The sequence below is a fragment of the Rhineura floridana genome, chromosome 7 (assembly GCF_030035675.1).
Source record: "Rhineura floridana isolate rRhiFlo1 chromosome 7, rRhiFlo1.hap2, whole genome shotgun sequence".
NCBI lineage: Eukaryota > Metazoa > Chordata > Lepidosauria > Squamata > Rhineuridae > Rhineura > Rhineura floridana.
This window is the reverse complement of record NC_084486.1, coordinates 121,232,253-121,258,065: the sequence shown is the minus strand read 5'-3', so window position 1 is coordinate 121,258,065 and position 25,813 is coordinate 121,232,253. Positions and strand designations below refer to the sequence as shown.

At 41.5% G+C, this 25,813-nt stretch overlaps 1 protein-coding gene across 4 annotated transcripts in view; it reads right to left on the bottom strand.

The window, feature by feature from the left end:
• ARHGEF26 (Rho guanine nucleotide exchange factor 26) overlaps window positions 1-21,183 on the bottom strand; it is a 105,870-nt gene extending 84,687 nt beyond the window's left edge. For 2 of the 4 annotated variants that reach the window (XM_061637093.1, XM_061637096.1), the window contains exons 1-4: window positions 20,923-21,183; window positions 17,687-18,800; window positions 14,314-14,353; window positions 8,652-8,797 (exon numbers count right to left, since the gene is read on the bottom strand). In XM_061637093.1, the coding sequence (XP_061493077.1) occupies window positions 8,652-8,797; window positions 14,314-14,353; window positions 17,687-18,751 (1,251 nt within the window). In that variant the 5' untranslated portion in view covers window positions 18,752-18,800; window positions 20,923-21,183. Of the gene's footprint in view, window positions 1-8,651; window positions 8,798-14,313; window positions 14,354-17,686; window positions 18,801-20,020; window positions 20,124-20,922 lie in introns of those variants that run through there. The other 2 variants (XM_061637095.1, XM_061637094.1) reach the window with 2 other exon arrangements.
• Window positions 21,184-25,813: the final 4,630 nt, after the last annotated feature.

Genomic DNA, 25,813 nt, shown 5'->3' with positions numbered 1-25,813 from the left:
CTAGGCTTAATGGACAATATAAAAACTGACAAATCACCGGGCCCGGATGGCATCCACCCGAGAGTTCTCAAAGAACTCAAATGTGAAATTGCTGATCTGTTAACTAAAATATGTAACTTGTCCCTCGGGCCCTCCTCCGTGCCTGAGGACTGGAAAGTGGCAAATGTAACGCCAATCTTCAAAAAGGGATCCAGAGGGGATCCCGGAAATTACAGGCCAGTTAGCTTAACTTCTGTCCCTGGAAAACTGGTAGAAAGTATGATTAAAGCTAGATTAACTAAGCACATAGAAGAACAAGCCTTGCTGAAGCAGAGCCAGCATGGCTTCTGCAAGGGAAAGTCCTGTCTCAGTAACCTATTAGAACTCTTTGAGAGTGTCAACAAGCATATAGATAGAGGTGATCCAGTGGACATAGTGTACTTAGACTTTCAAAAAGCGTTTGACAAGGTACCTCACCAAAGACTTCTGAGGAAGCTTAGCAGTCATGGAATAAGAGGAGAGGTCCTCTTGTGGATAAGGAATTGGTTAAGAAGCAGAAAGCAGAGAGTAGGAATAAACGGACAGTTCTCCCAATGGAGGGCTGTAGAAAGTGGAGTCCCTCAAGGATCGGTATTGGGACCTGTACTTTTCAACTTGTTCATTAATGACCTAGAATTAGGAGTGAGCAGTGAAGTGGCCAAGTTTGCTGACGACACTAAATTGTTCAGGGTTGTTAAAACAAAAAGGGATTGTGAAGAGCTCCAAAAAGATCTCTCCAAACTGAGTGAATGGGCAGAAAAATGGCAAATGCAATTCAATATAAACAAGTGTAAAATTATGCATATTGGAGCAAAAAATCTTAATTTCACATATACGCTCATGGGGTCTGAACTGGCGGTGACCGACCAGGAGAGAGACCTCGGGGTAGTGAACAGCACGATGAAAATGTCAACCCAGTGTGCGGCAGCTGTGAAAAAGGCAAATTCCATGCTAGCGATAATTAGGAAAGGTATTGAAAATAAAACAGCCGATATCATAATGCCGTTGTATAAGTCTATGGTGCGGCCGCATTTGGAATACTGTGTACAGTTCTGGTCGCCTCATCTCAAAAAGGATATTATAGAGTTGGAAAAGGTTCAGAAGAGGGCAGCCAGAATGATCAAGGGGATGGAGCGACTCCCTTACGAGGAAAGGTTGCAGCATTGGGGGCTTTTTAGTTTAGAGAAAAGGCGGGTCAGAGGAGACATGATAGAAGTGTATAAAATTATGCATGGCATTGAGAAAGTGGATAGAGAAAAGTTCTTCTCCCTCTCTCATAATACTAGAACTCGTGGACATTCAAAGAAGCTGAATGTTGGAAGATTCAGGACAGACAAAAGGAAGTACTTCTTTACTCAGCGCATAGTTAAACTATGGAATTTGCTCCCACAAGATGCAGTAATGGCCACCAGCTTGGATGGCTTTAAAAGAAGATTAGACAAATTCATGGAGGACAGGGCTATCAATGGCTACTAGCTGTGATGGCTGTGCTGTGCCACCCTAGTCAGAGGCAGCATGCTTCTGAAAACCAGTTGCCGGAAGCCTCCGGAGGGGAGAGTGTTCTTGCACTCGGGTCCTGCTTGCGGGCTTCCCCCAGGCACCTGGTTGGCCACTGTGAGAACAGGATGCTGGACTAGATGGGCCACTGGCCTGATCCAGCAGGCTCTTCTTATGTTCTTAGGTATCTGGATTTTTCTTCTCTTGTTTTACACTTCTCTCTGACTGTTGTGTGTATTGCCACGAAAAGTTAAGATGTTTGTTAAGCAAGCGTTTTTGAGTTCAGGACTATATGTTTTGTAAGGTTTTGTTATAAAATGTACTTATGGGAAACAACAGAATGGCATGGGAGGTATTTTCAATTTAACATTGCAGAATGCAAAAAATTCCATGCTGGCTATAGTATAGAGCCACTCTTGCGGCTGTATAATAAACTGTTTACAATCAAGATTAGATAGTAATTGAAATTGTTGGACAATAAATGTTTGAGACTAGGCACAATGCACATCTTTCCCAAATTAATATGTGTGGGTTGTGGGGGTTTTTTAAAAAAAGCTTGCTAAAATACTAGATTTCACAATGCTGCTCTTCATTCTCCTGCTTCCTACATTTCTATTTTCCTCATTTTTACACAAGAAAGAAAATTCTTGCCTACTATGTTAATATGCTCCAGAATGTCTCTCCTTTTTTCCTATTACATCCTGCAATAAAATGCCAGAACATTTGCTTCACTATTAATGCCAAAGTGTTTTAGACTCTGTGCCAACAGGAACATTCAGTCTGGAAACCTTTTGCTTTCCTATCAAGGCTCAAAAACTGAGTAAGCACCTATAGTTCCAAAATAATCTCAAAATAAGAGTTTTGCCTGCAAGTACAAGTCAGCACATGTTCAAAATGTCAGTTAATTAATCTACCATTTAATACATTAACCCTGTATACAAAAATGGAAGTTGTAGGTTTACCATTTCTTTGCCTGGTGCACATTATTTTGTTTGCATAGTCCTATCTATGTAAGAAAATTGTAGGAGAATCTTTGTAATGGGCTTGTCCAGATTATTAGTGAAAGCACATGCAAACCATTTTATAGCCTTTGTTAGAAGAAAAACACATTTTCCCCATAATCTCAAGGGCAGGGGAGGAATGATATTCTTGCCATCAAGGAAAATGTTTGCATCTCTCCCCACAACAAATGAGTAACAGCAGCACATTTACTGTGCAAGAAAATACAAGTCCAGAAAGAGGTAGCATCTCACTGCAAAACAGAGTTTAGAAGGGTCTTTTCCAGCCTGACCTGGAGACACCAGAGATCGAACCCAAGGCCTTCTGCATGCAAAGCATGTGCTCTACTACACATGGCCTTTAGAGGACTACATTCTATAAAGCCAATATGGGTTCCCCAGATCTGTGATTGCTTGCTGTACCTACAAAATACACACAGAGAGAGATTATTGGTTTGAGATTCCGGGGGCTGGAGAAGGTGAGTGGGCCTAACTCCTGGCCACTGTCACTGCTGTACCTTTACTCTGGGCCTAATCAGCTTCACTGCTAGAACAGACAAGACAAGTGGATGTGACTGCTTCTTCTCCTTGTTCTTGCTATGGCTTATATCTAGGCCAGTCACTAGGCAGCAACAGCAAGAAGAGAAAGAGCAAGTTAAAAAGGCTCTCGAGTTCAACAGCAAGGTATGAGTCTCAGCAGTTGCCCAATAATGCCACCATTTCACGCTGCGCTGTCTACCCACACATTAATCTTTAACCTGTTTTCATCTCAACCAAGCTCAGAAACTGGAAAGAAGAACTGGAAGAAAACTAGCAGGTGAGCAACCATGTGCAGGTAAGTACAGGAAGATTAAGAATTCCTTTCCTTCCACTCCAAGTTCCTCTTCCAAATATCCCCCAAAGTTACCTGGCAAATGCAGGTTTAGGAACACACATTTGCAGAGCTACTGCACAGTTTGACCACTGTTAGAAAGCACAGGGCAGTATAGGAAGTAGCCCAGCAAAGAAAAAGCCCATTATGAAGAGAAACTAGGGGTGAGTTCCTTTATTCTACCCCCTCTCTTCATTATTATTATATACAGGCAGGGTAAGATAGCTTGACTTCTACTCCTTGCCAGACAAATAAGAGTCTAAGGGCAGTTGAGACAAGATTCAACTCTCAATATTTCTATAGCCTCAGTGTTCCAGCAAATCCCATCCCTACCTTTCATATGAGCAAATATTTTAGATCAGTGGTTCCTAAACTTCCCCTCCCCACAGACCACTCAAAACCTGCTGAGGGCGTTGGTGGACCAATTAATTATTTTTCTTCCTGCTGTAGCAATTGTAGTGTGCCAGATGCTGCATCGTTTTAATTGTACTTGTATTGCTTTTTATTTCTTATATATTGTAGTTTAATGTCTTACAAATTGAATTCCATAGAATTAATGAACTCCAACGCATTTACTTTGAGTAGGGCTAGCACTGAATACCATGCTTAGTTTTAGTTGGTTTTATGGTTCCTATGTTTGCACAGTTTTAAGAGTTTTCTTTTTGTTATGTCTATTTTTCTGTAATACACTTACAGCTGTGGCAGACCTTGCTGCAGGGGACCATCAAGCGGCAGGTTTTTTCCACTTTGCCTGCCCCACCTCCCAGCCTGAGACCCTTATAAGAAGGAGCTGCTGCCTGTAATATGGCTGCCAGAGGGTTTAATCCTGATCTGTCAGACATTTTGGATGTGACTGGCTTTGCCTTTAGGCAGAAGGAAGGATGTATTGGGTTTTAGGTTTGTTTGTTTGTTCTTCTAAGATGTTGCTGGGATGTGTTGTCTTAAATCTTTGCAAGTTGTATTGTATTACTTGAAAAGTCACAACAATAGCCTCCCTACAGCAGGATCACTGCCACTTACCAGAAAGAGGAGTGGCGAGGCCATGGCAAGGTTGGGGCTGCATGAGCTCATTGGCAACACCAATTCGGTATTTGGGCCTATGGAACTTTAACCTTGCTGGTACCTCACAGCTCCTGGTCAGCAGAAGCAGCAGTGCTGTGGCTCTGCCCTTACAGGTGTGCCACTCCTAGCCTTGGGGGCCTCTTGAGCCAAAAGGCTGCATAGAAACAGACTTTTAGCAGAACAGAAACATATCCAATAAATAAAAGTTTAAAAGTACTGAAACTGAGTGGGAGCTAAAATGGGTATTTTTTTAGGCTTACAAAAAGGATTTAGACATTGTCAGTGTAATCTTACAGTATAATATTGAAAAGTTCAAGTGAGTTCAGTGCAGCATACTACCAAGTAACAGTACAGGACTGCAACCTACATCATAGGAATATGCATTGGAATTCTGTTTATAATCCAGCTCAGTCATCTCATTTCAATTTATACTGTGGAGAAAAACTGTATTTTCACTTTCATGTTTCCAGCATGAATATCATACACAGTTCTCACTAGCCCAACTGGTCTAATGAAGTTCCTAATGTTCTGCATCATTTTTAAAATTACTTCAAAGATAATTTCTCCTTCACTTCCATATATGCTTACAGCTCAAGTAATCTGCCATACACACATTATCCTCTGTTCATTGCATACTATGAATGGGGTACTGTAGCATTTAGTTCTCTAATAAAGCCACAGAACTGTAAACAAAGAGGGCTTTAAAGGGGGGGATCTATAACTGTATCATGTCTCAGAGGCCTAGGAATTGTTTTCAAAAGACTTTCTGTTCCCATCCAATGTTGCTTTCTTCAGTCAATTAAGACAAGCAAACAGCTAAATAAAATATCTGACATGAAAGCAGCAACAGCAGAAAAGTATAAAAACATGTTAAGAGGTTAATAACTATCTTGCACACATTGTACCAAAAATGCACATATGACCTATATATTTTACACATACATCAATATAAAGGATTGAGTAAAAACATAAAAAAGAGCCTGCTGGATCAGTCCAATGGCCCATCTAATCCAGCATCCTGTTCTCAATCAGTTGCCTATGGGAAGCCCACAAGCACACTCTCCCCTTCTGTGGGTTTCAGCAACTGATATTCAGAAGCATACTGCCTCAATCATGGAGGCACAGCACAGCCATCATGGCTTGAAGTCAATGAAAGCCTTATCCTCCATGTATTTGCCTAATCTTCTTTTAAAGCCTTCAAAGTTGGTGGCTATCACTGCCCCCTGTGGGAAAGAATTCTATAGTTTAACAATTAATCATTTCTTTGGCTTGCCTCCACCAATACTTTCAAGATTCTTATGTGCTTGCAAGAGCAAATAGATTGGTAAACAAAAGCGAAAGGGCCTTATCTGTAGTGGCTTCCTATCTCTAGATAAGCTGGATATGTGTAATTTATTTTTATAGGCTGCAATGATTTTATTCTTGTAGCTGTACTACACTGTATTTTAATTGTATGCCACCTTGGAAATGGTTCCCCCAACCTTAAAGGCAACATAAAAAGATTTTGCTTGTATGAATGGAAGATGCTTTTTCTCATAACTGGGGTGAGGTTCCAATTTCAACAGATCTCCCCCCGCCCTCCATCTGAGGCTCCATGGCACATCCCACCCCTTTCGTACGAGTCTGTAAATGCCTGTTTGGGGGAGTAGGTATGCTACAGTAGGAGAGACTGGACTGGAAAGCTCCATAAGCAGAAATGTTCTTGGAGTCCATAGGATCCAAAATATTTATTTATTTATTTATGCATACATACATACCCGTGCCTTTCGGCCAAAGGCCCTCAAGGCGGCTTACAAAAAACACAAATATAAAAATACAATATAAACTGCATCAATAAAACAATACAATTTACAAAAGTTAATAAGGGCACTATGGCTAGAATCTGAAAAGGCAGAACAATTAACACAGAAGCAAGACCGCAATAGTATTATAAACTTTAAAAATAACATTTCAACATTTACATTTCAGCATTTACATAATATATGTTAGTTATTATTTTAATAAATAGATTTATTTACACACATGCACACAAATGTTTTCTTTGCAATGTTTTATTATGAATAAATAAGTAAGAGTCTTGCTTTTGCTTTTCATTCACAATGTTAATATGTCATTCTCAACAGAAGTTGTCCTACCCAATGGGGATTGCGCTCATTAACTGATCACACAAATTTCAGAGTTTGTATTAATCAATGCACAGTACTATGCAAAGATGAGGCTTCCCTTTCCACCCCAAGAATATTAGGAGCTTTGCGACTTTAAAGTCTCTAACACTTTAAAGACAAATACCATGTTACCTGCACACACCTTTAGTGCAGTCTTAAAGAATACCTCGGGATCTCCAGTAATTCAGATATGATGTCCTACAATATAGCAAACTGTCACAATTTTTAAAACTTTAAATAATAAGCTAAAGACAACTCTGGACAGGGAATAGCTCTTGAAGAAGTCATGAACATGCACTTTTCTTGAATTCACTTACTTAATAAGAAATGCTTATTATTAAAAATATTGCCAAGTATTGAAATCATATATAGAAGCCAACCACAAACCTCTTGTGTTTTTAATTTAATTGTATTTGTAACCATAGCTGACTACAGTACACAAACAAGAAACAAGAACTTTGACCTCTTACAGTTTAGAAATTTCCTGAACTATTTCCTTATCTGTGAAACTGCAGGGAAGCTAATACCTCTGTCCTATCATAGCTGTGATTTCTATGTTGTTATCTCAGTGCTGGGTTCACCAATGAGACATCCACATATGTGAGCACAGAGGTCTTCATCTACACCCGCAGGATCTCCTCTTCCCCTCTAAAATTAGGCTTGAAATAAGCCAAATTGTAGCCAACAGAATAGCATGTGGTGTGTGCTTAGTTGTGGAAGGGTGGGGTGCCCACAACCATTTTTCCATTTTGCAAATGTGCCCATGGCATCACATAAATTGGTACCTTGAAAAAGATAAAGAGGAGTGTATGAGTATACAGAGGTCCTAACCTACCAGTAGCAGAGCACAAGCCACCCTTCCTACCCTAGCATCTCTGTTGTTTACCTGGACATGGCTGGGGGAGAGCAGAGGAAAGGACAAGGCTGCATGGCTGCATCAGCAGGACCACCACCACCACCCATCTGGCACTCCCACTGATGCAACTGCACTTCTGTTGACCTCTGTGCCACCCCACCCCAGTCCTGTCCCCATAAAGCAGCAGTGGAATTTGGAGGGCTCCATGGCTCTGACCCACTGCACAAGGCACAACTGTAATCCACACAAGGCTCTAAAGGTTAAGCACCTTTAATAAGACAAAGGTATGTGAGAGAATGAGCATGTGTACTGACACACACAACACAATATAAATATGGAAAACCTGATCTCCTGATGGAGCAGAGCTGCAGCAACAGCCTCCCTGAAGCAGTGTTGCCAAGAGGCAAGGTCACATTAAGTTTGGGGCTGTGCATGCTCATTAGTAGTAGTGCTGGATTGGCTCTGCAGGTACACCCATGTAGCCCCTACCTCACCATCTCTTGGTAAGTGGCAGTGATGGTGCTGCCAGGAAGCTATTGCTATGGCTCCTCTCCACCAGGTGAGCTTGCACTCGGGTCCTGCTTGCAGGCTTCCCCCAGGCACCTGGTTGCCACTGTGAGAACAGGATGCTGGACTAGATGGGCCACTGGCCTGATCCAGCAGGCTCTTCTTATGTTCTTATTTCCATTATGTAAATATATTACAAACCATGATTTGCAAACAGCCAGTATTTGCCCTTACTAGCCTATTGCAAGACTGACATTTCCTTTAGAAAAGGGTTAAAACAAACAAATCTCTCTGCTCATCCTCTCCATTTTCAAGATACTCATTTTCATTAACTCTATCCATATGGCTATTTTACTGATCATGCTCCGAAGGTTCCCCTTTCCCTGAAAGTAGAGGGATCCTGAAGTCCTAATATAGGTGTGGTTTGCTTGCATAAAAACCATGAGGCGACAGACGTTAGGAATGCAGGTCCAACAGCTGTACCTCTATCAGCTGCAACCACTGAATTTATTAGCTGCATATCCATAAACACTTTGCCTTAGGAAGTAGTTTGAGGGCAAAAGAAAACCTATAAAATCTTGAGTTGAAAAAGGACACTGGGAGATAAAAAGAGTCTTGCTTACATGCACTGCTGCATTCCAGTTTGACTTTGGGCTGTATAACATTATGACACTTACCACAGACAACTGACTCCACGTTGATCTCAGAGGTTTGTACTGAATAACTATTTTTTCTTCTGACTTCTGTTCTTTCAATTCTACCTCTTCATCAGAATCTATATCCAGAGCTTTTTCTTTGTAGTTCTGATACAACACAGCATTTTCTACAATAGCATGAAAAAAAATCAATTTAAGAAGTTTCTAAGTACCATAATTATGCATATCCCTCTAAAACTCTGCAGATAAAGATAAGAGTCTTGCTCAGGACAATGGGCTAGCACAGTACATATTACAGTAACAGTAGATCACTGTACCACCAAAAAGATGTCTTCCACTCGAATTCAATGATAGCCTGTGTTCTTTGTTAAGGAAAAACCAGAAACACTTTTATTCTTTTTCAGCTTGCCCTTAATTGAATACAAAGTTTTAGAGTGAAAAATGCCTGATTTAACTACTTAATAACCAAGGCTCTATGTGTTCCCAGTAAGTACAGAATTAAGCATCTTCAGAAGCTCACTTTTATTTTGAATAAGGCAAGTTTCTAGCCCTTATAACTGCAAAGTTAGGCTTGAAACATGTGCAGGCAGTGCTTGATAACGTATCAGGAAAATTGCCAGGGAACAGACTTTGGTATCACAGATTGGTTCTTCCCCCACAGTATGGTTTCTAGTGGAAACCACACGAGATAAGCAAATTTATGTGCATCTGCTTGAGTTAAATAGTTTGTGCAAGTTATTCAGCTTTCCTTTACTTTTTTTATATTTAGAGAATACAGTATCCTAATAAAGAAAGGTTAATGATCCAGGAATTTGATAATTTCATAGTAACATGTTGCAAACCAACAGCTGCACAATAAAATAAAACATGTTATTATAAATGAGAACTAGTAGTTTTAAGCACAATCAGCTACAATTCTCTACCAGAAATCCCAACTTCTGAAGCCACAAAACCCAAATTCTGGCACCAGAATAAATTATTCACCTAAATTGGCATATATTAACTTAACCTGGTTCCATGTATTTTGATTGCAAGTTCAAAGCAGTTTTTTGTTCTGTTTTAAAAGGTTTAAAACATGTTTCCATTGTTTTGTTAAAAATCAAGGAGGTAAAGCTGAGATACAGAATATTTTGGAGCGTGGAATCTCTGCGTAATACAGAAGTCATTCTGCTGCCCTGAACACTGGAAGCCTTCTCAATCTTTTACCTAATATCGCAGTGAAATAATACAATGCGCATAAGGAATCCCTGTCCCAAAGATTTCTCCATTTCAGGGAAGGGTCAGCTCCCCTGAAGAATACACATACAGATATTCCTCTTCCACTGAAGTGAAAGAGAAGCTCACATACACAAGAACTTCATGTGCACAAGTCAGGAAACAAAAGATTGCTGGATCGTTGCAAGGGTCTTTAGATGGAGCTACTCAATGTTTTCAGCATGATGAAAAGCCACAGAGGGCTAGATATTAGCTCTATTCTCACTCACAATTAAGACCCTGAGATTTCTACACAAGTAATTGAATAATAATTAAAAGGATATATTGGAATGGTTCAGATAGATGTCAACAAGCAGCAAGGATCTTCAGAATCATGTGTGTCATCCTTCCCCCCTCCTTTCTCTCCATGGTTTAATAAATGTAAAAATTATTATTTAAAAAAACTTTTAATAATGAATTTTATACTGCTGTGTCCCACCCTGGGATCTAATGGTAAAGCGTGGGTAATAATAATCATTATTAATAAGAACAAGAACTAATACTACTACTACTCAGCTACTTTCCTCGGATCCTGATTTTTGGCAAACTACAGCTTGTCATTTCGTTCAAACCAGCAAGCTATGGTTTGTGTTTGTTATGCAAACAAGAATCGCACCCTGGTTTCCTGGCTTGCCACAAACCAGGAACAGAAGGAGTAAATCGCAGCACAGGAGGGAGAGTTTGAACCAGAAACTCCTCAGTGCCCAATAATGTAAAACCAAATCATGGTTCAGCACTAGTAATTGAAGATAAGCATGACATTCACGGGCACCCACATGCAGCCACTTCATTCCTCTTGTCATGGAAGTAACAAAACAAGCCAGGAAACTGAAGTTAACCATACTCTCTTGTTATGTCCAAACCAAGAAGTATGGTAAATGACTTCCAAACAAGCCATGATCTGCAAGCTAAACTATAGCTTCTTATTTTGTCATGTCTGAAAGCCGTTAATCATAGTTTCCCGATTTGAATGGAACTGGTTAACTTCCATTTCCTGACTTGTTTGCTCGCACACATGCATGAAAGGAGGCACAAGTGGCTGCATGTGGGTGCCTAAAGCTCATCTAATCTTCATAAGCAGAGATTTGATCATGCAAATGCAGCCATTAACTCTAAACTAACTTATTCTGTCAATTATGGTACAACAATAAGTAAAGGTAGTTTATTTTATTTCTCATCTTCCTTCCCAGCATATTACATGCAAGGCCATTTACAAGTCATAAGCATCTTAAACATCCCCTGCCTAACACCCTGGAGAGCCACTGCCAAGTCAGTGTAGACAATATTGAGCTAGCTAGACAGACCAATAGTCTGACTCAGTAGAAGGCAGCTTCCAATGTAAAATTTATATACTGCTTGAATGTAAAGACCTCTGAGCATTTTACAAAAAGCACTAAAATTATCAACAGAACAGTTAAAAACAAGTAACTAAAAACATTTTAAACAATTAAAACTGCTACTAACTAAAAAGATTAAAACAGATCAACTTATTAAAACAATCACAAAAACTCGTATCAAAAAGATCCAGTATCCAGCCAGAGGAAAGTTAAAATTTCTGCACATGAAAACTTTTGAGAAAACAAGCAAGTTTTTACCCACTGCCTAAAATCAAGGTGATAAGGAAATGCTATTGTACATGCCTATTTGTGGTTTTTGACTCTTACCACTAATGCACCAGTCTGGTCACAGAAGCAACCCCTCTACCCTATGCACCACAGAAGTTATTGCCATGGCTAACAAGTGTCAATAACTAGCTTAAAGTTAGCTGCCAATTTTTAAAAAAATCTTTTGAGCCTATTGTTTGGTTCCAAACATCTTGTTCGTAAAATGAATGAATTTAGCACTGAGTTTTCATACTTTCGATACAATCATGTATTAAAGGCAGAAGTGGGGAGCCTTTTTTCAGCCCAAGAGCCACAGGTCCTCATGGACAACCTTCTGGGATCTGCATATCAGTGATGAGAGCAGCCAGGCCAAAAAGCAGGTGTAGCAAAAGTGTGACGCTCACTTTTCTACAGTAGGTTATGTTCCAGCCATGCAAAAGTCAGAGGTTTTTACATTCCCCCTTTCTGCACCTCTCTTCATCCAAACAAGCAAGAAGCTTGAACTGGGCCAAGTTCAAGGTTCTAGTTTTGGTGTAAAAAGCCCTATACAGCTTGGAACCAGTAAACCTGAAAGACCGTCTTACCCCATATATACCCAGTCAATCACTGTGCTCTGCAGGTGAGGAGCTTCTGCAGATACCATCTTATCAGGAGGTCCATTCTGCACAACATAGGAAACGGACCTTTAGTGTGGCGGCACCTACCCTGTGGAATTCCCTCCCCCTAAGTATTAGGCAGGCATCATCTCTGTTATCTTTTCGGCGCCTTTTGAAGACTATCCTCTTTCAACAAGCCTTTTAAGTTGAGACCTATCCCAGTCTGTGTTGGAATTGTTTTTTAATATTTTTTTTATAAAACAATGTTTTTTAACCCTTTTTTAAAGATGTTTTAAAAGCTTTTTTAAAAAAAAGTTTTAAAAGTTGTTTTGTTTTGGTGCATTTTAGGGTCTGTTTTTATGATGTTTTGATGTATTTTTAGCGCTTCTGTTTGCCACCCTGGGCTCCTGCTGGGAGGAAGGGCGGCATATAAATCAAATAATAAGTAAATACGCATTATCCTAAATGCGTTCCAGCTGTGCAAAAACACTCAAGATGATTATGAAATAGGGCTGGTGAGAGGTGTGATCTGGGAAATAGGTGTGACCTGAAGAAAGAGTTCCAAGGGCCAGATAGTGAGGCTCCCCATCCCTGTACTAAAACTGAGCTAGCCCAACAGCCATCACTTGATGACATTGTGAACTGCCACCAAACCAGCTCCAGGCTGGCATCATATGGAGCAAGGTTGCCTGCTCCCTGCCCTCCATGAGTGGTGGGGCTGCATCCATTCTACGCTTCTGCAATCCTATGTACATTTACTTGGGAGTAAATGCCATTGGACTCTGTAGGAGCTACTTCTGAACAAATATGCATAAGATTCTGTGAGTGTCTGCGCACACACATCTATACCTGGTTTCAGCAATTGCTGCTTTCCTTTTGTTTTCTTTACTGAGTAGAGACAAAAACTGAACTTGGCCCTCTCACTGAGCACAAATCCACTGTCAATTTCTTGTCTCATTTTCAGCTATTGTGTCTTTTACAACTTAGCTTGAAAATCACCCTAGAGATCATAAAGTTTAGGAAAATATATATCATACATAAATGTATAATGCTGGTAGCAGAAAATAGTTTAAGGACTCTGCCAAACAACTAAACCATTCTCCAGTTTAGGATAATTAATGCCCAAAGGTATTAATACTTGTAATATATTAACATCATAGCTAAAAGGAACATGATGCAGTTTCCAAGTAAGATAAATGAAGCGTTGCAAGAAGAAACTAAACCAAAATTGGCATTAAATGCCAAATAAGGAAAAGGAAGCTGGCTGAAGTTGTGACGGAACCAGACAAAATATAGCACAGGTATTTAAAGGTAAACCACTGCTATTGAACAATGCCTGTAATTTTTGAAGAAGTCTAGCCTGCAAACAAAAGCAAAGTGACCAAGAAAACAGAATGGAAGGACAAGACACAATGATGATGACAAACAGACCTTCATGATAGACTTGAGGGCAAATGCAAAGGAAGTCATTGCAGAGGTATGCTACTGTAGCCAAGACAGATCGCTTACAACAGGCATAAAGAAACAACTGGATTATTTGTTCAATTTAATGAGCCACCTACACAATTTTATCTAGCCAACTTACAGTAAAAACATCAAATAACATATTCAAATCATCAACAACAGTCTACATCTGTACAGGAATTACTTTTAAGTTTTATTTATTGTTTTATTGCTTGTTTGCCACCCTGGGCTCCTTTGGAAGGGCGGAATATATATTTAATAATAAATTAACAAACAAGCTGTAAAATTTGACAAGAGTGATGGCTAAATGGCAAGAGGCAGAAATGGCAAGAGGCAGAAACACAAATTCTAGCACTTCTGAAATCATTTATTTTGTGAAAGGAGATTTCACAGTCATAATCTTCCAAAATGTCCAGACAGTATTGAAAAATTGTGCAGGTGTATACAATCCCATAAGTGATTTATTTTAGGCCTGCCTCAACAAGATGAACTGAATGGTCTTTTATATCTATCTATCTATCTATCTATCTATCTATCTATCTATCTATCTATCTATCTATCTATCTATCTATCTATCTATCTATCTATCTATCTATCTATCTATCTATCTATCTATCTATCTATAACTCTTTTTAAAAAACCACAATGAAATCAATGTAGTTGCATCTTGATACAAGATTTTGCTTACAATGTACAACTTTAGTTCCATTTCTGAGGAATCCATTTTGAGGTTTCACATCAATTCGTTCAAAAAACAGTTCTTACCTTCACCATCAAAGGTCCCTTGTTCTTTTGGCATTTTCTTCTAAAATTATTTTAAAAGAGGACAGAGAGAGAGGGGGAAAAAACTGGTGAAAATAAGAATGAACTGCAGGTAAGTAGCAGAAGAAAAACAAATGTTATCGTCTTTGGCACAAAGGTAAGTTCAAATAAATATTTGACCATTGAGTCACACTAGCAGCCATCATCTCAAAAGATCTGTAACTTTTGGGAAATTGTGGCCCTCAATCAGTGCCCTTCAGACCCCTATGGGGGAAAAATGCACAAATTATCTTTCTACTTCCACTGACATTAATGGAATAGAAATCTGAACATGGAAGCGGTGCACATGAATATTAGATTACATCACATAGCACATTTTAGTTATAAATACTTTTCTATCTCTGAATAGAATAAACTCTTCAAATTAAAAAAGGGGGGCAAGTATTTCCATTTTGGTAGAGTTTACTAAACATGCAAGTGATTTCATTAGTCTGGAATTATCCTTAAAAGTACATGACATTTGTATAAGAAAGACAGGCTTTTCTTCTGTTTGCTGTAGAACAGCTTTCTCTAGAGAAGTCTTCCCCAACCTGCTGCCCTTCATATGCTGCTTGGGCTCAAATTCCTTATCAATCCTAGCTAGAATAGTCAAGGATGACGGGAACTGCATTCTATGGTTAGCCCTTGAGTCTGTCGCTATGCAATGTTAAGGCATCCTGAAAAATATTTAATCAAATATTTTATTAGAAGTATCGGGTGCCTGTATGGTAAGATTAATTACCATAATTAATTACCATAATTAATTAAAGACATCCAAACTATGACACATTCAAGCATCCCAGATCTTTTTAAACATTCCTTTGTAACATCTTAATACATGATTATCCAGACACAGGCAATATAATTAAGGCTGACGTCTTACGACATTTACTTGGACATATATTCTATTGTGAGATCAGACTGTAAGACTATTATTCAAAAAATGGGAATTAAAATAAGCATTCCACTTCAGCAAAAACATTACAGAGCTTGGAAAAGTTACTTTTTCGAACTACAGCTCCCATCAGTCCAATCCAGTGGCCATGCTGGCTGGGGCTGATGGGAGTTGTAGTTCAAAAAAGTAACTTTTCCAAGCTCTGCAGTAAGATTACTACTAGAAATCCTGCTTATACATCTCTGCTGTTCAAATACGTTTAATCTAACTTACCTTATTAGACTTATCAAAGGGTTAGCCTACGTGCAAACAACAGTGTTTACTTCAGTTATGGAAATGCTACCTTTACACCAAATTATTTCATTTGTGGATTTGAAATCTCTTTGGGAAATAAAGTGGTACTTTGTTCACATCCAAAAAGGGTGTAGCAAATGTGACTACAGGTGACAAACCTGTATTCAGCAGTACATAATCTATGAGACACAGTTACAGATTCCTGGTTTTGTATTCTTGTCTACAGGGCATATTTAAAGGGCAAGTTCATCTTCATATATCTGTCCCCTGAAATCTCCCTAACATCAGGAATTCCAAATAGTTCTTGCCATTACACACGCTGGGATCAGCACTGGCTGTGTCTGCACAGAAGGTTAATGCAAAAGGAACCTTTCTATTCACTTTAGAAAGAAAGGTACCTCTACCTTGTTTTGCCAATTTCCAGCTTCTCTTGCTTCCAATTTAGTACACAAGCCCCTGAATGCAACCTTCTGAGTACCTGTTTCTGGGCATCTCCTTATACTTACTGATCTGATTCAAAACAAACAGTGCTGCTATATAAATGGTTCACATGGAAGTGTAATTGAAGCATAGTGACATAGTTAACACTTCCAATTAAAAGGCTGCAGAAATGTTCAAGCAGGAAAGACCCAGTGCAATTCAATAGTTAGAGCCAAGGCAAGACTTCACCCTACTTGTTTATGCACTGGGCAGAATTACCAGTCTCTCTCTCCCCAACTCCAAGTATAAAAATGCAAACAGGAGCTGGGATTTTCCCTGAGCTCAAGCCGCATTTCATATGCACAGAACAAGATCACAGACAGAAGGTGGTCCAGGCGACAACAAAGTTTTGGTTGGCCAGCCCAAAAAATTGGTCAGCCCATGTATCTAAAGAAGAATTCACAGTGGGTTTCTTAGCCAAGGGCTTCCTACCAATTTCACAAATTAAGTAGCAGGTGTATATTTCTTAAACAAACTGCCCCTTTCGGAAATATTGCCAAAGGTTCATATGATAGCAAAGAAGCTCCTTAGTGTGACAAAACAGATCTGCAAAAAAATCCAAGACAGAGAGCAAATTCAAGTTCTGTTCACTTTCTGTTCCTATCATTGCTGCAGATTTGGGAATCACAGCATTCAAGTGCTGGACAGGAAAGCCTATGCAGGGAAAAAAGGGAGCACCCTTTTGTTTCCCACCTGCTATCAATAAGCTGAAAGAAGCTAGTAAGTTTTTGGGGCAGGCAGCAGCAACACACACTTTAGCACAATGAAGACCTGGTTCTACAGAATACACTACATTTTCTTGACCCAAATCCTTCAATTTTCCTTCTGGGATTTTTTTCTAAAATTCATAAACCCCTTTACAGAGCAGGTTATCTCCCATTCTGCTTCTGGCACAGATCTGAGTCATGTGTGGAAAGGAGAGAGCAGCTATCCTGTCCGAACAGAACTGCACCTGGCTGTACTGAATTTTCTCCACCATACCAATGGTCCAACACATTTCATGCAGAGGCACAAACTGGACGGGGTGCTCCTTCTTCTTCACCCTCCCTGCCCTCTGTAGGTGTAAACAATAAGCCGCCTTATACAGTCAGATCATTGGTCCATCTAGCTCAGTGTTGTTAACACAGACTGAAAGCAGCTCTCAGACAGGAGCATTTCCCAGCCTTACTGGGAAATACCAGGGAGAATACACTGCCACTGAGCTATGGCCATTTCCTTAGAAACATCAGGTTGTTTCTAATGTTAGTTCTGCTAACAGTAGACCCATCAAAACATAGCTAACACAGGACTATTAATTTCAGTGGGTCTACTCTGACTAGAACATAGTCAGATACAATCCATCATATCCATCTTCTCCCTATGACTAATTGTGATTTATGTTTGCAGACTTGCAACTTCCCTTCATGTTTGATGGTGTTCACAACAGCTAATGTAAATGCAGGGTAAAGCATGGATTACCACTGAGTTTAAGGTGTGGCTTTGGGCAAATCACCATCTCTAACCTATTTCACAGGGTTGTCACAAGGTTAACACACTACTTTAAACTCCTTGTAGGGTAACGGGTGCAAATTCAGCATGCAAATAGAACATAATCAAATAGAACACAATTATTTTGAATTACAGGTCATTTCTATTAATTAACAAAACAAGTTTCATAAATTTACTTACCTTTATTCTTCCTAAGCTAGAGAATTTCTCCTTGTCTTCCACAACCACCTTCAACACTGGCTGGGACATTCTGTTTTTTGTCTTAAAGCTGGAAGTACTGTCAAAGTCAATGCCGCTCACAACAGCTCGCCGATACGATGTGGACCTCAAACTACGTCTCAGCATCCCTGGGCTATCTACATCGCCTTCTGCTTTTTCATCTCCACCAGTTACCAAAGGTACATCAAAAGTCTCCACCATACTGCGAACCTTAAGAACTCTTCTACTTGGCTCCACATTTTGGCTATTGGCTTTGTTGGTAACTTTGATTTCAGAAGCTAAACTCCTAGGGATGATCTGCTGCTTCCCCACTTTTAACGCTGCAGGACTATTCGTACTGAGAACCACAGGTGGCGTTTCTGCAAGCTCATTCTGATTTGACAACAGTCTTTGGAGAGACAGATGCTGCTTCTCTGAGGAAGCAGATAGGCAAGCAGATGCCTTCTCTGAGTTTTTAGGAAGTTGGACGGGTTGCAATACTAAGGCGGTGCTTGTGTTGTTATTTGGCAAATGCACCATTTCTGTAGGCGACAATCCAAGGCTTGATGTGAAAACAATTTGTTCCTTCTCAGGACTAAGAGCTGCTCGATTGGAAATCCTCCCTGGATGAACTAACTTATTTCCTGCTGAATTTATAGAACCACTGGCTGTGAAATCTATAGAATTATTTGAAACCATTTTCAGGACTTGAGATGACTGGTCAGAGAGTGTAGGGGAGAGGGTTTTATGCTCTGGAAAATGGACCTGTCCATTTGGCACAGAACCAAGGCCACAGCTGAAAAGTAAAGGGCTCCTTTGAATGGATTTGCTGTCCGGAGAAGTAATTATAGTTTCAGCAGGCTGGATTAAAGTGAACGTATCCCTGTCTTCCACAGGGAAATCTGTGAAGAGGACCCCAGTGGAACTCTGGTAGGATTGGGGCCTGGGTTTGTTCTTTGAATGCAAGTGGACTTGGTGGGATGACCTCCTCCTCCACAATGGTGCAATGTTGTTGTTAGAGAAGTCCACTTCATTTTGCCCATCCATAACCAACAGCAATGATCAACCCAACATCGAGAGAGGAATGCAGTCTGTCCTTTTTAACAAGAAAACAAGAGCAAGTAAAACTTTAAGCATTCAGTAGCCTGGTTTGCATATAACACTAAACTATGGTTTATTAAACCATGGTTTAGTATTATGTGCGAACCCTACCTAGCAATTTACCTATAGCTTGTTTATTGCTAACAAACCACAATCTGAAACCATGGTGTGTTGTTAGCTTAGGAATCTTGGTTTGTTTTAACTAAGGCTTGGTATTAGGTGAGAACCCATGACCTTTCCTTAACCATGGATTGTTTAAGCACCCCACCCTGGACACCACCTGGCTATGTGGTGACAGATAAAGAGTTAGAAATATTTTAAAGGAACTAGGCGATCTGGCTTAATTTTAAAATCCTTAAGAGTGGGCAATTTCTTATCCTATACATACATTAGAAATTAAACAACAAAACAGAGGAACTACTCAATCCAGAACTGGAACACTTTAGAATAATTTAGTATAGATGGCTGTTGCCACAGTGGTTCCAGAAAGGGAAGCAAAACAGGTAAAGTTTTAATTTTTATTGGACCAACTTCTGTAGGTGTGAAAGTATGTGCCATGTTGCACACAGCTCTTCATCAATCAAACAGATGAAGAATTTTTTTTCCTTCCAACAAGTAAAGCAATCCAAAGGATGTTTTGTGAGCTTTTAAGGGAGGATAACATTACAGCAGCCATGCAACTTGTTCACCTTTCCCCAGTGGAATGGTGTGGTTGTAGTGGGGATCCACACAAGGAAAAATCAGGACCTGGGCACATGGTAAAACAAGGAAAACTATTCCGTCCATCAGCATCTCTATCATCGACCCATACTTCAGTACATATTAACAGTTATGTGAGATTAACCCACAGTGGCAGGCAAATCCAGGGCATGAATCAATCACCCTAGGAAAAAGGGAAGGAGGAACTATTTAAACACTAGGACTGAAATCCAAAGACAAACTTTAAGTTGTACCTAAATCCAGTGCAATTTTTTTATATATGCAGCACACCACCATCAATGTCACAAGCTAATTCCCAAACTCCTCTCAGTCTTTAAAAAAAAAAGAGAAGGAGAGAAAGTTTCTGCAAAGGAGACGGCTATTAAACCAGCAGAAGTTCAATGTCCTCATCAGCAAACAAAACTGAGTGGCACTGTTCCTTGGTTCCTGCCTCAGGTTGAGGTCAAAAGGGTGATCTCAGTCTGATAAGAAGAAAACAAGTCTAGTGACACTTACCAAATCTACAGCAGCACAAGCTTCTATGGGCAAAAACCTACTGGTGCATTAGATGAAATAAGAGCTTGCCTTTGAAACCTCATGCCAAAACAGTGTGCTTGTTTTAAGGCTGTTTCTTTGCTCCAACAGACTAACAGCACAACCGGTGAGCTAAATGAGAAGCAAGTCCCACTAAGCCCCAGGTTTGAAATCCTGAGTGCTTTTGTCTAAGAGTAAAGCCCATTAAATACAGCTGGATTTACTTCCAAGTAAACATGCATGGGACTGTGCTGTTACTCTACTTTCCTTCTAAAAAGTTAACCCTCATAAACCCAAGAGCCGTTCGGGAGGGAGGGAGCTGGTTATTATTAGCCATTTAGCTCCCAGAACTGGATTGTTACTGGCTATTTTACACCTGAGGCGCGCTCTCTCTCTCGAAGTGCTGTTATCTGTTTGAAGCCTTTGAAATTAAGTAGGTTACACCTTTTTTTAAAAAAGGCGTTGTACTTCTTTATCTCCATGGGAATTCCCACGCATTTCTCCTCAGCTACATGTAAAGCCCGTTTTCACCGCCCTCTTTATTCACATTCTCGCCGCCTTTGTATTATTGCCTAGCCTTCATATGTTCTGCTTCCGCGGGGGGTAGACTGTTTTCCACCCCGACCATACTTGGGACTCCTAAGCGGATGGGAAGAGTGGCAATGTTTACGCGCTAACCCAACCCTTCCTTGGAGATTCCCTTTAGCAGCAGGAGCTGATGCTTGCAAAACTTTTTTTTCTTTTTTACAGGTAGGAAGGAGCGAGCGATCCAGACAAGTTCCTCAACCCCGAACAACCCTCTGCGGCGTTTTCCCGCCAAGGGACCCTGACCCATAAGTCCCCGCTCACGCTTTCCCTTCTCCCAATTAAACCCAACCGCTCACCTCATTTCAGCGCGGGGAAGGGGAACTCCGCTCCTGCTCGCCGCCACGAGTTTCACACAAGGGGGACTTGGAGCGTCCCCACCTGGAAAGCTCCCGCGCACCCTTCCCCAAAGACTGAGCCGCCCGAGAGCGCACAGCGCAGTGCGGGCGCCCAACTTTCAACGCGGAGCCAAATCGGGCTCCTCGCGAATCGCGGCGCAAACTTGACCTGGCCCCTCACGGCTTCCTGCGCCGCGCAGTACTTCGGCCTCCCTTCCCTTAGCACCGCCTCCCCAAAGCCCAAGCCCCACCCTCGCAGTCCAGCCGAGCGGCGAAAAGAGGCTGCCGCCCCGTGGGTGCTTGGCCAGATGGCGCCGTGGTTGCCAGGGCTCCAGAAGCTGCTTTGATGCAAGAGCTGAAGCCTTCCGTGTATTGTGTGAAGTCACAAGAAACAGGGAAAGGGCTACCGAGGGCATGCGAAAATGCCCGTTTCTGCCCCGGCGGAGCATGCGGATAATAGCGCGCAGAATTTTTAGGATCGGGTCTTTCAGGTCATCAAAGACTTGACTGCGATGGCTTCCCAAAGAACCTGGAGGCCTTGAACCTCTCCTTTTAGAAATTAACTCAGGGATGGGAAAGCTGTGGCTCTCTAGACCTTGCTGGCCAACAACTCCCAAATTCCATGACTAAACATGTTCGTGCTTAGCCAGATATTTGGGGCATGGTTCCTTTAAGATGGGGTGATCAACCTATAGCCTTCCAGGTATTGCAGAATTACAACTTCCATCACCCTTAACCGTTAGCCAGGCTGGCTGGGGCTGATGGGAGTTATAGTTCAACAACACCTGGAGCGCTACAGGTTAGCCACCCTGTTTTAAGAGAAACAGCTTCGATCTTGAAATGAAAAGCCAAGCATCTTTGAACATCGTTTTGTACACACAATCCTCCCTGGCATCCACAAGATTATACCTTGCATATCATATGTGACTTAATCCAGAATACCTGCCTAGGCTCCTTCCTTACAAAAGTGCGATTAAAACCCAACAGCGTAGTGGCAAATTCAGAAGTGCAGAGTCCCTTCGTGATAGTCACACCATACCCCATCACAGCCATGCCCCCTTTTCCACTTTCCCTCTTCTCCATTGCTCTCCCTGTTGTCTCACAAGTCCACACTGTTACTACAGCGGTTCTCCCTAGGAACCAATCAGCATGAAAGGGGAGGCTGTGTGTTAGCTGCTCAGAAGAGTCTTCAGTGGCGAACTCACCTCCCTTCACTCTGATTTGCTCCAATCAGCACGAAAGGACAAGGACTCTCCTAATTGGCTGACATGCTCCCCTTTTGTGCTGATTGGCTCATAAACAGGGACCTGGCCAGGACCCTGCTCCCAAAATAGTAACAGGTCTATGACCTCCCCCCCCCAACCCTGGACAACTACACCCCTGCTTTAACCATACAAAGGCCTGGACACTTAATTATAATGAAAGGGAGGCTGCCCAAAAGCCTTTATCCATGTAGACATTCCTGATGGACAGGTGTTGTGTTTGGAAGGCTGCTGGCATCAATGTGTAGCATTTTTACAGAAGCAGTCTCTGGCCCAGCCAAACAAAGACCTTAAAAGGAATTACACCAAATGGCCACTGGAATGTGCTGACTAGCCTCAGCCAGATGTTATGCTGATGTGCAGGTGGTGTAAACATATGTGGATTGTCACTTGTTAAACATGTCACGGGCTTTGTAGAGCACCTAGTACATAGGCAAGTGCTTTTCAGCAGCCCCTGTATATCTATTTTGATGTTTAATTGGCCCCAAGTATAAGCAGAAGTCATTCAGAATGGTAGCAATAATGGATGCATGGCGAGGTGGTGTTCATCAGGCCAGCTGTTTTTTGGCAGTATTTCTAAACATTAATGCCCTATTACTGAAGCCATTGCTACTGCAAATGGTGGTGCATCCAGAGCTGCCATTGTTTTCTATACTCCTTTAGGCATTGCTGATGAAACTGACAGAGTTTCAGGATAAAGCATGATCTCCGTGATGGGAACAACTCTGTGCTGAGATCTTGACTATATATGACCAACCATACAGGGCAGTAGAGCAGGGAGGCAAGAAACTTCTTCCCAGAGTGGGGCAGGCAGAAGTATACCGTTTCCCCTCCCCACTTTTTCCTCCGAGAATTCATGGAGTGATGAATGAAACTGGTACATTATTTTATTGTTTTAAAAAATGCATAGCTCTTTTCATTTATAAATTTATATATCTCAAAGCAGTTCACAATATACACTGAGCCATTTAAACAAACTACAGTGAAAACATCCAAATGGTTATATAATTTCAACAACTACAGCAGGTGTGGGGAACCCTTGGCCCGCCAGGTATTTGCTGAATTACAACTCCCATCAGCCCCAGCAAGCTTGAGAGCAACAGGTTCTCAACACCTGAACTCAGGACCGGATTATCCATTAGGCTTAGTAGGTTGAAGCCTAGGGGCCCGGAGCTCTTGGGGGCCTGCGATCTGCGGAAGCAGGACAGGAGCCGCAGATTGCGGGATAAGAGCTTTCGAACCGCCTGCCATCCCCCTGCTTCACTTACCTTTTTCTCTGCTTTTTTTGCGGTTTGCCATCAATCAAGATGGCGGCCGAGGTTCCCCTAAGGGGCTGAAGCCTCTGCTGCCATCTTGGTTGATGGCACGCATGCGTGCAACACACGCGCATTGCTGGCATCAACCAAGATGGCGGCAAAGGCTTCAGCCCCTTAGGGAAACCTCGGCCACCATCTTGATTGATGGTAAACCTGCACATGCAGTGCGCACAGCCGCAACACAAGTGGAAAGGTAGGTGAAGTGGGGGGGACGGAATGGGATGGTACGGCACGGTGGGCGGCTCAGAATGCGGGGCCCTCCTCAGCATAATCCGGCCCTGCCTGAATTACAGCAACCAGAGGACATTCCCCATATTTCTGCTCAGAGGATTCTGATCCAGAAGTGAGGAATATTCTTCCACTTTAGGGCCAAATTCCTTGGTGTGAACCCTCCAGGGAACACGTGCCAGGCACAGATGCAGCTGCCAGAGATGGCTCTGGCCACCCACCCACTCCTACACACAAACAACTCATATAGTATATGCATACATATAATGGACACCATACATGCATGCACACACATATGCATAGATATTATCACTGATCTCCACCAGCTATCATTTCTGCATTCAAAAATAAGTTTAAGACAAAGACTGAGGAAAGGGTAGAACTGTTTCGTCATAATACCAAAGGAAATAAACAGAAGCAATACTGGCAATCTTTGTAAATTATATAAGCATGGAAGCTGGTGGTTTGAGGGGTGTTGCAACTTTCACAAGGCTTTGGTACACAGCGTAACTTCAAGGAAAAGAAAGACATTCTTAGGTAACAGACACAACTATCAAGTCTTCTGTTCCACACGTGCTCCCCATAAGACTTCCAAATATTCATCTGCTCATGTCTCAAAGAATCCCACTTGCCAAATGCAGTCATTAGAGGACACAGATTTGTCCACTTTTTTTCCTTCACAGGACTCCTGTGCCTCTCCTTTCATGCCAGACAGAAATCCAGCAGGTGATGTTTCTAACATCATTGCATTTTGTATGTTAAATTATGATGCCATGCCTCTGTTAATGGCACCAGGTTCATAGAGGATGGCATTTTCTTTCATCTATCTACCAGTATGGATTCCAGATCCTGAGGCAACACCTGTAGCTGCAATATGTGTGGCTTTCACCATCTCTGTAGAGCAGGGGACGGAAACCCTTTTCAGACCAAAGACTGCATTCCCTCATGGGGAACCTTTTGGAGGCCACATGGCAGTGGTGGGTGGTGCCAGAAAGCAAAAGTGGGAGCAGCAACAGATGTAACTTTTACCACATTCCATGTGGTATGCCACATTCCAGCCACACACAAAAATGAGATTTCGATAGAAATGGATCTCTCCATCTGGGCAAGCATGAGGCATTATCATAGTTCAATGACATAGCAGTGGGGACATAGAATTCCCATTATGAACCGGCTCGTACACTACGGTCTACTACGAAGGCCCTCCTCCGGGTCCCGACCCATAGGGAGGCCCGGAGGGTAGTAACAAGATCTAGGGCCTTCTCAGTGGTGGCCCCCGAATTGTGGAATAGTCTCCCCGAGGAGGTACACCTGGCACCGACACTATTATCTTTTCGGCGCCAGGTTAAAACCTTTCTCTTCTCTGAGGCATTTTAATCTAAGTTATTTATGTAAATGTTGTAATTGGTATTTTAGATGATGTACTTTTATATTTGTTATATTGATCTTGTAATTTTATTATTGTATATGTTTCTATGTTTGCCGCCCAGAGAGCTGTTTGCTAGTCGGGCGGGATATAAGCTGAATAAAATAAATAAATGAAATAAATCTGCCTGCACTGAGCTCCCCAATGCCCTCTCCAGCTTGGTAAGTGGCATTGGGAAGCCAGGTGAGCAATGGCACCTTGCCTGTACCACCCCTCCGGCCACTACTGGGTAGCACATGCATATACAGAGGGAGAGGAAATAGCTGGCTGTTTTTTTACAGTTCATGGAGTGGGACGTGGAGTATGTGGTGGTGGGCTTCAGTTTTCCTGCCATCTCATTTATTTAAGTCAGGGTGGCTTATAAGAAAGAAATCACACACACACCCTGAGAACAACCACCACTAAAGAGATAAAACAGCAAACAGCAGCAGTTGAAAACATACCAAAACTTTCAGCTGAATAGGTAAAACAAAACCTGTAGCCAGTTTACAGATTAAAAAATCCAGGCACATTCTCTCACAGTTTGTAAATAAGAAGTCATGTCAAAAACATTATAATTATAGCATTTACCTCTAAGTACAGGAAAAAGGAAATGTTGCTATGCATTTGGATGTAAAGCC